The 12,322-nt window shown below is 32.7% G+C and overlaps 1 protein-coding gene across 1 annotated transcript; it reads right to left on the reverse strand.

Annotated features, from left to right (window-relative positions):
* Window positions 1-4: 4 nt before the first annotated feature.
* Window positions 5-9,676, reverse strand: LOC132557270 (armadillo repeat-containing protein 7-like). The gene is made up of 7 exons (XM_060221759.1): window positions 9,523-9,676; window positions 5,543-5,641; window positions 5,103-5,171; window positions 4,761-4,827; window positions 3,594-3,664; window positions 2,017-2,108; window positions 5-1,507 (listed from the first exon to the last, which is right to left on the reverse strand). The coding sequence occupies exons 1-7, from the start codon at window positions 9,629-9,631 to the stop codon at window positions 1,421-1,423; spliced, it is 594 nt and encodes a 197-aa protein (XP_060077742.1). The 5' UTR covers window positions 9,632-9,676; the 3' UTR covers window positions 5-1,420.
* Between the last annotated feature and the right edge of the window lie 2,646 nt (window positions 9,677-12,322).

Consider the following 12,322-nt stretch of genomic DNA (forward strand, 5'->3'; position numbering starts at 1 on the left):
TTTTGTTTATTCATCCAAACAACAAAACATGTAATAAAAACTTCAATCAATTGCATTTGTAGTCACATCGTTCCATCCTGCACACGTGTACAATACTCTTACTGACCAAGCACATATACATCATATATCATTTATTATAAATAAATAAACAAATAAATAAATGAAAAATGCTGCGCTAGAAAGTTTATAAATGTTAAAGAAAATATTGTACAAATCACACACAGATATAGACTCTGTCAATGAAAAATACTTTCAGCACTTCATTGTCTAAATACTTAATCTATTAAAGTTCCCAATCACAGTCCTTTAGTAAACAAGCTTAAAATAAGTTTCTCTCGGAATCGTGGGGATCAGGTTTTGTCAAAAAGTTTGTACTGGTTTCGTTTTTATCATTCCTGAAGATGCATGCAATCAAGCTAAATGTTTTCATGTTTTGAGTAAACATACTACTTTTTAATGTACAGGTAAGTCACTGCTACAGGATGGTGACACCAATTAAGAAGCCAAACATTAATTGGATAATTAAACTGGTAATTAATCACCAGAGACCAGGTGCTGTGCGTACAATGGACCGCTGATATGCTTTAATTAGACATGGGTAACGCACAGGTGACTTTCTACTTTGTGTATTTATGGGCGCATTTCGTAAGAAGATGTGATGTTTTGAGAAAAATTAACTTCGAGACAACAAATGACTTTTACCTTGCTTTCCAGTTGAAGGGACTGAAAAATCACGTTGACTCAATCAAAATTAAGTCATCTGAACTAAAATTACAAAGATACAGAAGGAAAAATTGAAAATAATTTTGACTCAAACGGAATTTTGACTTAAGCGATATCAAGACGAGTTTCAACTTTTCATCTAGGTTTAAGAACATAAACAAAGATAAACAAAGACATGATACTGGTAAACATGTATGAAGACCATTAAAAACCTTCCACTTTTGAGTTTAAAATCTTAATAACATAAGTCTTTAAGGCGATAACATATGTTCAATAAATTAAATCGCCTTTAAGCTGACAACAGATGTTGCATATGTTAGGCAGTCTCTGAGCTGACAACTGATGTTGCATATGTTCGACAGTCTCTGAGCTGACAACTGATGTTGCATATGTTCTGCAGTCTCTGAGCTGACAACTGATGTTGCATATGTTCGGCTGATTTGTCAGGTGTCCCAATTTGATCGTCTCTGAAATTACAGATAATGTTCAAAACATTCAACAGTCTATGAACTAATAACAGATTTTGGATATGTTCTGCTGTCTCTGAGCTGACAACTGAGGTTGGATATGTTGTGCTGTCTCTGAGCTGACAACTGAGGTTGGATATGTTGTGCTGTCTCTGAGCTGACAGCTGAGGTTGGATATGTTGCGCTGTCTCTATGCTGACTACAGATGTCAGATATGTTCAGTTGATTTGTCAGATGTCCTGATTCCACTGTTTGGGAGTTGACAACTGATGTTGTATCTCTTTGGCTGCTTCCACTTGGCTAACTAAGCAATAGTCCTTAAGAAAAAGAGAAATTACAGAAAGAGATTGAGTGTGATGTCTCACAACCACATCTTTTCAAAACACATCATGATCACCAGTCAGGTATACATCAAGTGTGGAAATTTTAAGTCACAATGACCTACTAGTCATGTATTCCATACCAAAATGGTTAGATTACAGGACAAAGAGTCAGACAGACAAGTAGTTAGTATTATCAACATGTTGCAGTGACTTTATTTTCTCTTCATGCTGTGGTTCCATCCACATTTTCAAATGTTTTTTAAGAAATTTAAAAAAACTGATTTATTTCTTTCCTCTGTCAGAATTTTCTTGAAATCCATTACTGAATTGTAAATGTGTTTAAACTTAATGTCTTTCAAAGTGTCACTATTTAAAAGAATATTACACAAACATTTTCATGATGATGCAGTGCTAATAATTTTTGTTGTACAGTCCTCACTTTAAGATTTAATCCATAATGTTCTATTTTCACCTAATACTGTTTATGTCCTGTAAAATCCTACCTGCAGAAAAACCTTAGCCAGGTTACCAAGTCTCTTATTACTAGCTTCAGAAAACCTCAGCATACACTCAACAACAGGCAATGACATTATATCTGAAAAAAAGCAACATACCTAATTACCACCAACAAAATTTCAGGTACTCTTTAACTATCATGCATACATATTCTATCTTAAATGTGTCTAAATCTAATCAGTTTATTCTGCACTTTAACTGAAAATATCACAACACAGAATTCAGTTTTAGGTAAGACAATTAAACACAAAACTGAAATATACAGCACATGACATTAAAACTTCACCTAAAGCTTGGTTAGTGAAACTCGACTAGAGTACTGCAGATACCATGATAAGCATCTACTTAAAGTTTTATTTTTGACCCAGTGCTTTCTAACAAACTTTTACTGACATGATAAAAAAGAAAACATCATCATCAGTTTAGATTATCCAGGCCTTTGATTAATCCTTATCCACGGGCGAGGCCTGGCTGTCCAGTCGAGAACGAAGTCTCCCTCTCCATGTTCGGCGATCCAGTGGATTAGTGTCACCCATTCATCGGGGTGTACAGTCCTGTTTCACTAAGTCATTCCAGGTCAGTTTTGGTCTACCCGGGGCCCAATAACAAGTGACATTTAGGGTAAGGATCCTTGATATCCATCCTTCACTGCGTTCTATATCGCCAAACCATCTCAACATGCTAGTCTGGAGAATTTCTGAGATATCTTTAATGTCTAGCTGAGCAAGAACAGACTCTATGGGAACATCGTCTTCCGTTTGACAAAGCAGATCATGGCTCTATCATGGCTCTATCATTGCGCCGAAACCTCCTAAGAGTAGCAGCTGTTACTGCCCATTTTTCCGAGCCATACAGCAACACAGGTCTAATGTAGATATTTTGATTACCCACAAATATCAGAACAGAATAATGATTCATTGATATGTGTTGAAAATTTGGTATTGTTTGCCTACATTTCAACTTCAAATATTACTGTTGTGAAATTCCTTTCATTATTCATGTGTAACAATGGTGACCAGACTGATCTGTTATTGTGATAAGGATCAACTTCATTTCAAGAGCATGTTTTGATGATCCTATCAGAAATCTTTTTAAAAATAAATATCTGGCAATATAGTTTGTTTAAAAGGTCACTGGCAATGAAAATAAAAAGTCCTTTTTTCACATGAATTTGGTAGATGATTGCACAATGTAATGGCAGCATTATTTTCACATGTAAACACCTGAAGAAAGTATAATATTTAGAGTTATTTCGTAATCAAGTATTCTCATTGGTTGATCAGGCACCATTGAAGAATTTTGGTTAGTAGTGTGAACAAAAGTTTGGTTCACCTATCTTCTAAATATACAAAAAAATAAGGATATCCAGTCCATTACAAAGCAAAGGGGTTGAGTTCATGGTGCAAACTTACCAGTTTGAGCCCCAATCTTGCCATCTTATATCAAGTGACGATGATTCAAATGACAAAGCTGATGATGGTATGATTATCTTACCTTTCTTTGATTTTGGAGTAGTGAGATACTAAGAGTTGTGACAGCAGATGAATCTGAATAACTATCTTACCTTTCTTTGATTCTGGAGTAGTGAGATACATAAGAGTTGTGATAGCTGATAACACTGTCTCCTCATTAGGACTGGAAATAAAATAATCATATGATCCCATTTTAAAGATTTCTCCTCCAAAGGTTAACACTTCATAATGACACAAAAAAATAGAACAACAATGTACAAAATTATTCAAGTTAAAGTAATAGATTATACAGGTACTTCTTGTCCTGAATGAGTTGTGTTGTATGACAAATTTTCAAAACTTTGACACATAGGGTTGTTTCAAAAGACAACAATAAATGAAATATTGTTACTCATGCTATGGACTAAATTTTATTATTTTTAATTCTATCATTAATTTTTTTTAACATTTGTAACTCTTTAAAGGAGTTATCTCAAAATTAATTCATAGTATTGAACCTTCTTATCATAGTGTTACTGACTTTCCCTGAGAAATGTTCTCTAGTGAAATTCATACATGTATCATTGGACCAGAAATCTGCAATTCTGTGTCTGTGAGCACTATATTGATGTCCATTATTGTCTGATCTTCATTTAATTTATTGTTTAAAAGTTGGGGTTTTCCATTCTTTTCTCTTATCTGCTCTTAATTACATAAAATCTGATAACCTATCTCAAGATGTAACAATAAAGTCCCAAAATCAAAAGGATAAAACTAAGAACCAAGGGAACCTACACATGAAATTTGAGTAAAATCTTTCCTGTCCTTCTCAAGCAATGGAAATAACAATTTTCATGTCAAAATACTTGAAGGTTTCTTGGTAGACATTTTGCTTTTCTGATCAGTCCCAAAATTAAAAGGCACAACTAAAACCCATGGGGAGAATACATATGAAATTTGAGAAAGATCCATCCAGCCCTTCTCAAAATATAGTCATAACAAAAATATTGTGTATTGTGTAATAAGTAACAAAAAAGACACACGATGGACCCGAGATGTAGGGCAATTTGTTAACATTCCAGCATCATTGATGGTGAGCTAAAAATAAGATAGCTATGTAGACAGGGGAGATAATAAAGAAATATTTAAACACCATATCATCTTGACAGACAGATCAAAGGTAACCAATACAGAACTATTTAAATATCTCCTTACCTTAACTGGCAGAGTCAGAGGTAACAAATGTAGATAGGGGAGACAACTCAGAACTATCTACTCACCTTGACAGACAGGCAGTGACAAGCTTAACTCCATCATGTTGTATTACTTGCAGTTTAATCCTCTTATCTATCAAATAAGAAATAAAATATTTTAAAGCAGCTATTGTGAAGATCACTTTATGAAATTTAACTGGTTAGCTTCTTGTACATGATGTATAAGATGCTAAACAAAGTTTGTACATGTGCTTTAATTATAGGTCTTTCAAACATTATCCACACTTAAGTAATTATATGCTTTACATATTCTTTTTGTGTGACAGAGAAGAAAAGGTACAAATCATCAAAACTTTGCAAAGATTTTTGCTTGGTTTTCCTATAATGAATATGAACCCACCTTCTTACCTAAACAGCAGTTACACACTCCACCTATGGCATATTCTATCAACTTTTCATTAGACTCTTCTAAAGCATCTGTTCAAATAAAAAAACAAATTCAGAGAACATGTAATAAGTAACAACAAAATACAGATTTATCAAGAACAGCATGTACCTCGTAAAAAAAAAGAAATTGATGTGGGTCTCTGTTTTGAACTTACCACATGGATAACAAACAACTGAGTAATGTATGTTGATTTTCATTTGCATGTATTTTAAACTTCAGTGCTTCAGTGACCTCAACTTATATATGTCACCCCAAAAATCATCAGGTCCCTACCTCAAGAACATTAATTCTTTTCTTATTAACAACTACCCACATAAATTACATGCAAACATAATACTTGTTTGAGTAACAGTGAAAATTACTTGATCAGTTTTCTATCATCTTTTAGATATGTACTTACCAAGGAAAAGATCCACAATATTCAGCACTTGAAAATGTCCATAGTTTATAGGATCATAGGCAAAGTTTGCTAAGTTGGCAAGAACTTGCTGCTTTGACTCTGAAATAAAAAGATCATACTTTTAGAACCACTGTGCCACTGCAACCAAACAACCTCTTTCTAGAAAAATTGATGGGCCACATACAATGTATGTGATTGTATGAAGATAAGGCAATTTTCTACAGATGTAACACTAATTGCTTCCCTTGAACAATAACAAAAAGATAATACTGGCATATTAACATAACTGAGATTTTAAAAATTAATGAAAATGAGGACAGACTTTGAACAAAAGAAAGTTTCACATGCAGACTTCAAAAAAGAGACCAACTGTTTTCCAGAAATGTACCCATCATTTGAACACACAATGTAAATCTTGGTCAATCCAAGAAAGTATGAAGTTGTACTTTCAAATTCATCAAAAAAAAAATTAAATTCAGAACGCACGAGGACACTTTCTTATGAAATTATTGTGGCATCCAAAAAATTCTCCAAATTCATCAATTTGCAACCCTAGATCGCAAAACAAAGCGTTCAGTTTATTTAGTGGTCAACTACTAATTACAATGGGATCTAGAACCATTTGATATGAAAAGTTTATAAACACTATGAGCTTGGGAAAGTAGTATCTCACGATGAAGAAATGGAAAATTCACTATATCTTATCTGTATTTAGTACATCTTGTATCATAATTGAAGAAGTGAAATTTTTCCAATAAGTTCTGCAAAAATGGCAGTGCAATTTACCCAATTCTACCCAATTCTACCAAATTTCACCCAATTCTACCCAATTCCACCCAATTCCTTCACAATTCTTTTACAATTCTACCAAATTCTTAGCAATTCTCCCTAATTTCAAACACTTATATACAACTATACACCCAAGAAAAATTTATATGTAGTTCTGCACTGCACTAGCGTGTCTGAAAAAGCTAGGTGGGTAAGGCCTATGTTGACAATGTAGTTATCTCCCTTCCTTTACGGCCTGACGAGTAGACTATACAAGTAATATAAATAGATACAACTCGCATTGTAATTATTTGAATAAACTCATAAATAAAATACTTAAATCATAAAATTTATTAGCATTAAAAATATGAAATATGTTTTATTAGTAAACTGATTTTGAAAATATACTAGATGATGGTTTAATATTAGTTTACTGAAAAAAGTTGAATATTTTCAGAAATTTTCGTTTTCATATGTATATTCAGCAAATGAATTCGGTGAACAAAGAACATTGCTACAAATGTTGAATGCACTTTTTTCTTACTAGTTTAAAGTTTTTTCAGAATTGTAAACGTTCATGCATGTATTAGTTATTTTAGTTAGGATGATCTTGATTATTCATATAACCTTGAAAATTTAAATCCATATTTCAACTCTTACCCAGACTTCAAAAATTACTGGGATAGATATCTGGCAAGTAAAATTTTCAAACATGTTAACAAACCTCTCCATTCAAACCAGATACAATCTCTTTGGACAAATAATAACTCAGAATCCATGAACAACAGACTCAAACAGGTTGCAGAGTGGAAGTAGTGGGAACTAAATGAATTAATAAAAAAAATTGACGTTGGTTTCCAAAATACAACTCCTTGATGTTAGAAGGGCACTTCATGGTTCTGGAAATTTGAAACTAACAACAAACAGCTTGAATTTTTTTCATTTCTCCTGACATCTGGCAACAAAAAAGCAATATGGAAAAAGAAAAACACTACCATAAATTCCTGAAAACAAAGAAAACAATTCCTCTGTCAAACACTGCCAGAAAAAACACTGTTCATGCAACAAATCCTTCGTTTCTGTGTCCGAATCCTAAGCAAACATCAGGGAAAAAACCTGGTCAAAGAAGAAGACCTAAAGCAGGAAAAAACAACAATAAAAATGAATAAGCAGTGAATTTGTATGCAAAAAGCTTAACAGTATAATTATGTATTATAAACATTATGCAGCAAGAAAATGGTAACTTGCATTATACAAAATGCAAATTCAAAGAATTGTGGTCCCCCTATTTCTGACCCTTAATAGCAGCACCTATGGGAGCCGAGACCATTTTTTGTGGAAACTCAAGCATTTTCACATTGGACGCTTTTTGCCAAATTTAGGTAATATATTTGCATTGGTTCTCGAGTTAAAACCCAGGTTTAAGTTGATATTACAGACAGATGAGAAGTGGAACAATGTTGATCATCAGCGCAACGATTTACCCAAATATACCCAAATACACCCAAATATACCCAAATACACCCAAATAAAGCCAAATCTTACCCAAACCTACCCAAATTCGTTCCCGCTTCATTTTTGTCTGTTTTTGCCCGTTAGCCTATATGGTATTACGGAATTTATATAAATTGCCTTAGTAAATGAAAGCTAAAATTAGATAAAGATAGTCTATTTGATCATGTGTATATCGTTTATTAGTAATAAAATATAATACCAGGTACGTATATATAACAGATATACGTCCCTGATAATTAGTATTGTTCCGATTAATCGAGTTAATCGAGTATCACTTGTTTGAGATGTTTGATCAATTAATCGATTAAGAAATCTGTAATCGATCATCGTGATGTATGAAAATAGATTATTTGAACATTGAAATTATTTTCAACATTAATAAAATTATTTGAAAAAAAAAAACGACATTTGTTTATATTAAAAAGTATTCTGTGCAATAAACGAATAACAAGTACACAAAATGATGGTGTAGGTACAACATTTTTAGTAATTACGTGAATTGCTGTTAAAACATTACACAAAATATGTACTTAGACTTGAATAATATCCAAAAACAGACAATTAAGAATTAATCGATTATAATCGATCATCGATCGGTTACACAAAGTTGATGATCGATCAGGAAATCTCAACCGATTCCCAACACTACTGATAATACAGAGCCCGTTACGGCACGTTCCTGTAAATCAATTTGGCTTTATTTGAGTATATTTTGGTAAGATTTAGGTAGATTGTGGGTATATTTGGGTAAGATTTGGCTTTATTTGGGTATATTTGTGAAAGCTTTGGGTGTATTGGGGTGTATTTGGGTAAATCGTCGCGCCCGTTGTTCATTAAGTACTTTGTAACTATGTACAGTAGTTCTATAAATAATTTAATATGCATTATAGTTCATATATACTCTGGTTTCAGTCAACAGCCATTTTAAATGGTTATGAAACATTCCGCAAAATATGCTAAAAGTGTTAATGTACTTGTATTATATATTTATATATATCAACGATTAAAAAACACAAAAAAAACCAACTGTGAATCTTCAGCTTAAATTCAAGCCACAACAGTGGTGAAAGGTTTGCATAGTATGGATAATCAATTTTTTTTCTGTTTTTTTTTTTTTATTCCTGATGAATTATCAAATTGTGTATTTTTGGGAATTATAAATATCTCATTGGTTTTTTCATCTACGATTTAATAGACCAATATACATTCTTACACATATCAATATTTTATTTAATTTATCAATTATACATGTATTATGCTTAATCAGTTTATTATTTGCAAAGTGTTCTGATACATGGTTGTTATATGTTATACTAGTTTTTATTATTTAATTGGCGTGTATATATATACATTTAATATGACTACATATACATGTATTTATGATATCATTTTTATAAATAAAGTTACTAATAAATATTACCTAGTTTGTATTAGTTTTCTATTACATGTATAATCTCAGATAAATGGCAAGAACATGGAGAATGTATATATTCTTTATTTATATTATTTAAAGGGAGATAACTGCTTTCAGACACGATATGCACAAAAACAAATTTTCCCCATATATATGTTAGTTATAATTATCAACTGGAGTACAACTAGAGCAAGAGCTGTGAAGAATTTGGTAGAATTGTGAAGGAATTGGGTGGAATTGGGTGAATAGTGCTACCCATTTCGGCTCTTTATTTCCTACCAACCATTGTTATCCGTATCTTGATATTCGGTGACAAGCGATTGCAAGTAATTAAATCTGCCAATACCACATTCACCGGTCCTTTTCTTCAATTCTTCCTTGCTGCTGAACATTTTCTTTAGTGGTGTTTCCTGCAATTTTTGTGAAAGAAAAAAAATAAACCCCGCAAGCAAATGACCTTGATCTTCGCTGTTTTATTTCCGGGGTCACTTTTGAGTATTTTGATTGGTTGACAAATCGAGAGGCCCACATGACGTCCATGTTTTTGATCTGGCACATGTCACTTCATACCTTCAAGGATGAAATACAACTTTGACATCTTATCTTTGAAGATGCAGATGTGAAATGTTTAGTTAGGTATTGCTCCCACAAATAAGTGTCCTTTGTGACTGAAACGCGCAAATCCTGCGCTACGTCACTGGAAATATTTGGACTACGAACTCGCCAACCGCGAGGAAAGATAAACTCAAAACATGGCGGAGAAAAATGCACCACAGATAAAAATTGGTCACTATATCCTGGGAGATACGCTTGGCGTTGGAACTTTTGGAAAAGTGAAAAGTATGATATTTGTAATATGTATATATATATATTTTTACAATATTTAGAGATTTTCTTGGTTTAGAATGTGATAACTGATGGAAACAAGAGCAAAGACCGTGCCAGATGACTTTGTTTACGTCTGAGAGGTCACGGATAAATTGTTACAAATGTCATGACAGTGCATGGATGATTTATCATGTATTTAGAATTGCAGTGAAATGTATCATTTTCTTATGTGTAATTTTATTGAAATGTCATTTGATTACACGAGATCTAAATAACTCACAGGTTTAACTAAATTTTGTTAATTATGCATGTTTTCCTAACCCCAATGTAGCTACAATAGGAGTAATTATATGAACAGAAATGGCCAGTTCACAGGTATTATGCATTATGACAGGGTGCACCAATATACTCTTTCATTACAGAGGATTTTTATCACCCAAACTTAAGAAAAATAATTTACATGAAAGCAGAGACGTATATATCACGTATATGTCTTCTGATGAAAGTGATCAGACGAACGTTTCATTCATGTTCTCTGGCTGAGAGTGGTCAGAAAAAGAATTAGGTTTTCTATGATATATGCTCTCCTACACATAGTACAATATTTCAGTTAGGTATGCATTGTAGTGAACAGAATCAAACTTTTCCATGCAATACAGATTTAAAGATAACTCAACATGGCATGTAATCATTTTAACTCCAATGCAGTAAAATAACTATTACCTTACTTGAGTTATATTTTACACCCTTACCTTATCTGTAACAACCTTTCAAGGTTTTGTTTACTCTTCTCAAATTACTGGTCATTCTCCAATACAGCAATGGATACCTTAACTTTTGCCTTTTATGTCAAAGATAGTAAAGATTATTACGAAAAAAATTCAAAGTCATCAATATACAATCACCTAGAAATTGATGAAGAAAACTAAAAGTATTGCACGCCTTATATGTGTTATCAAATTGAGTAAGTTGTTCTATTTCTTGCCTGGTAATATCAAAATGATGAAAAAAGACATCTTTTTCAGTTGCAACCCACCATGTGACTAACCATAAAGTGGCAGTGAAGATTTTGAATCGTCAAAAGATCAAGAATCTTGACGTTGTTGGCAAAATCAAGCGTGAAATCCAAAATCTGAAACTATTCAGACATCCTCATATCATCAAGTTGTAAGTGATAATCTCTTTGTTTATGCATCACAACAAATTTTAGAACCAGACAACATTACACAATGTATAATGGAAAAGCACTGTTCTTTATTAAAAAAAAAAAAAAAAAAAAAACAGTTTAAATAGCATTATATCAACAGCAGACTGGTTCAGGTTCTAATGTATTTTTATTTTGCAGATTTCTGTATATTACAGTTTGTGATATATCTTATAAATAGAAGTGAAACAATTGGATCTCATTATCATGTGCATATGATTCAAGGGCTCGGCATTGATTATCCTCGATACTCCAGGGATTATGATCACTTTCGCTTTCTGCACCTCTGAAACAAATGACAAGATTGAAGGTTCTGTATGCAACACTTTGTGGACAAGACAGAAAGACTAGATTAATCCTTTGATGTACATCAAACAAATCTTGAGGTCGCATAACAGTATTTTGTAATGGTTTTGATGTTTGGTGTTGCTCCTTTATGATTGGTCACTTTATTTCTCCTGAAACCGATAAGATTATATCGCTTGTGTCTGCAATTTTGTCATGACCTGTTTCAGGGGTGCAGAGAACGAAAGTGATTGTGACCTCTGGAGTATCGACAATGAGCATTGGTGGGATTCATGAGTTGATCAAGGCAAAATTAGATGTTTTTGTATAAAAAGAAAATTATTGACATAACTTTATAAAAATGGTCGCTATGCCATGTAATTATTAAGTGACAAATTCAGATATTAATTTATCCATGTCTTTATTACAATTTATTTTTGGTACATTCATAAAGAACTGTTTTGACAGGTACCAAGTGATGAGCACACCCACTGATATATTTATGGTGATGGAGTATGTAGCTGGTGGAGAATTATTTGATTACATTGTTAAACATGGCAAGGTTTGTATGGAAAGAATGATATCAAACTGCTGTATTTGTTCATTTATCAGCTAATAAGCCCACCCATATCTTTTGCTTTTCACTAAAATGACCATCAGATGCTGAATTCATTCATTGTCCTTTGAACTTTTTAAGTCCATGACTTGTAGTTTGAAGTTGTTATATAAGGATTAACCTTTTATCTTGCTTAGTTTATGAAGTTGT

Source organism: Ylistrum balloti, unplaced genomic scaffold (genome assembly GCF_031769215.1).
Source record: "Ylistrum balloti isolate Yb309-2 unplaced genomic scaffold, AGI_CSIRO_Ybal_v1 Utg370654, whole genome shotgun sequence".
Classification (NCBI taxonomy): Eukaryota; Metazoa; Mollusca; class Bivalvia; order Pectinida; family Pectinidae; genus Ylistrum; species Ylistrum balloti.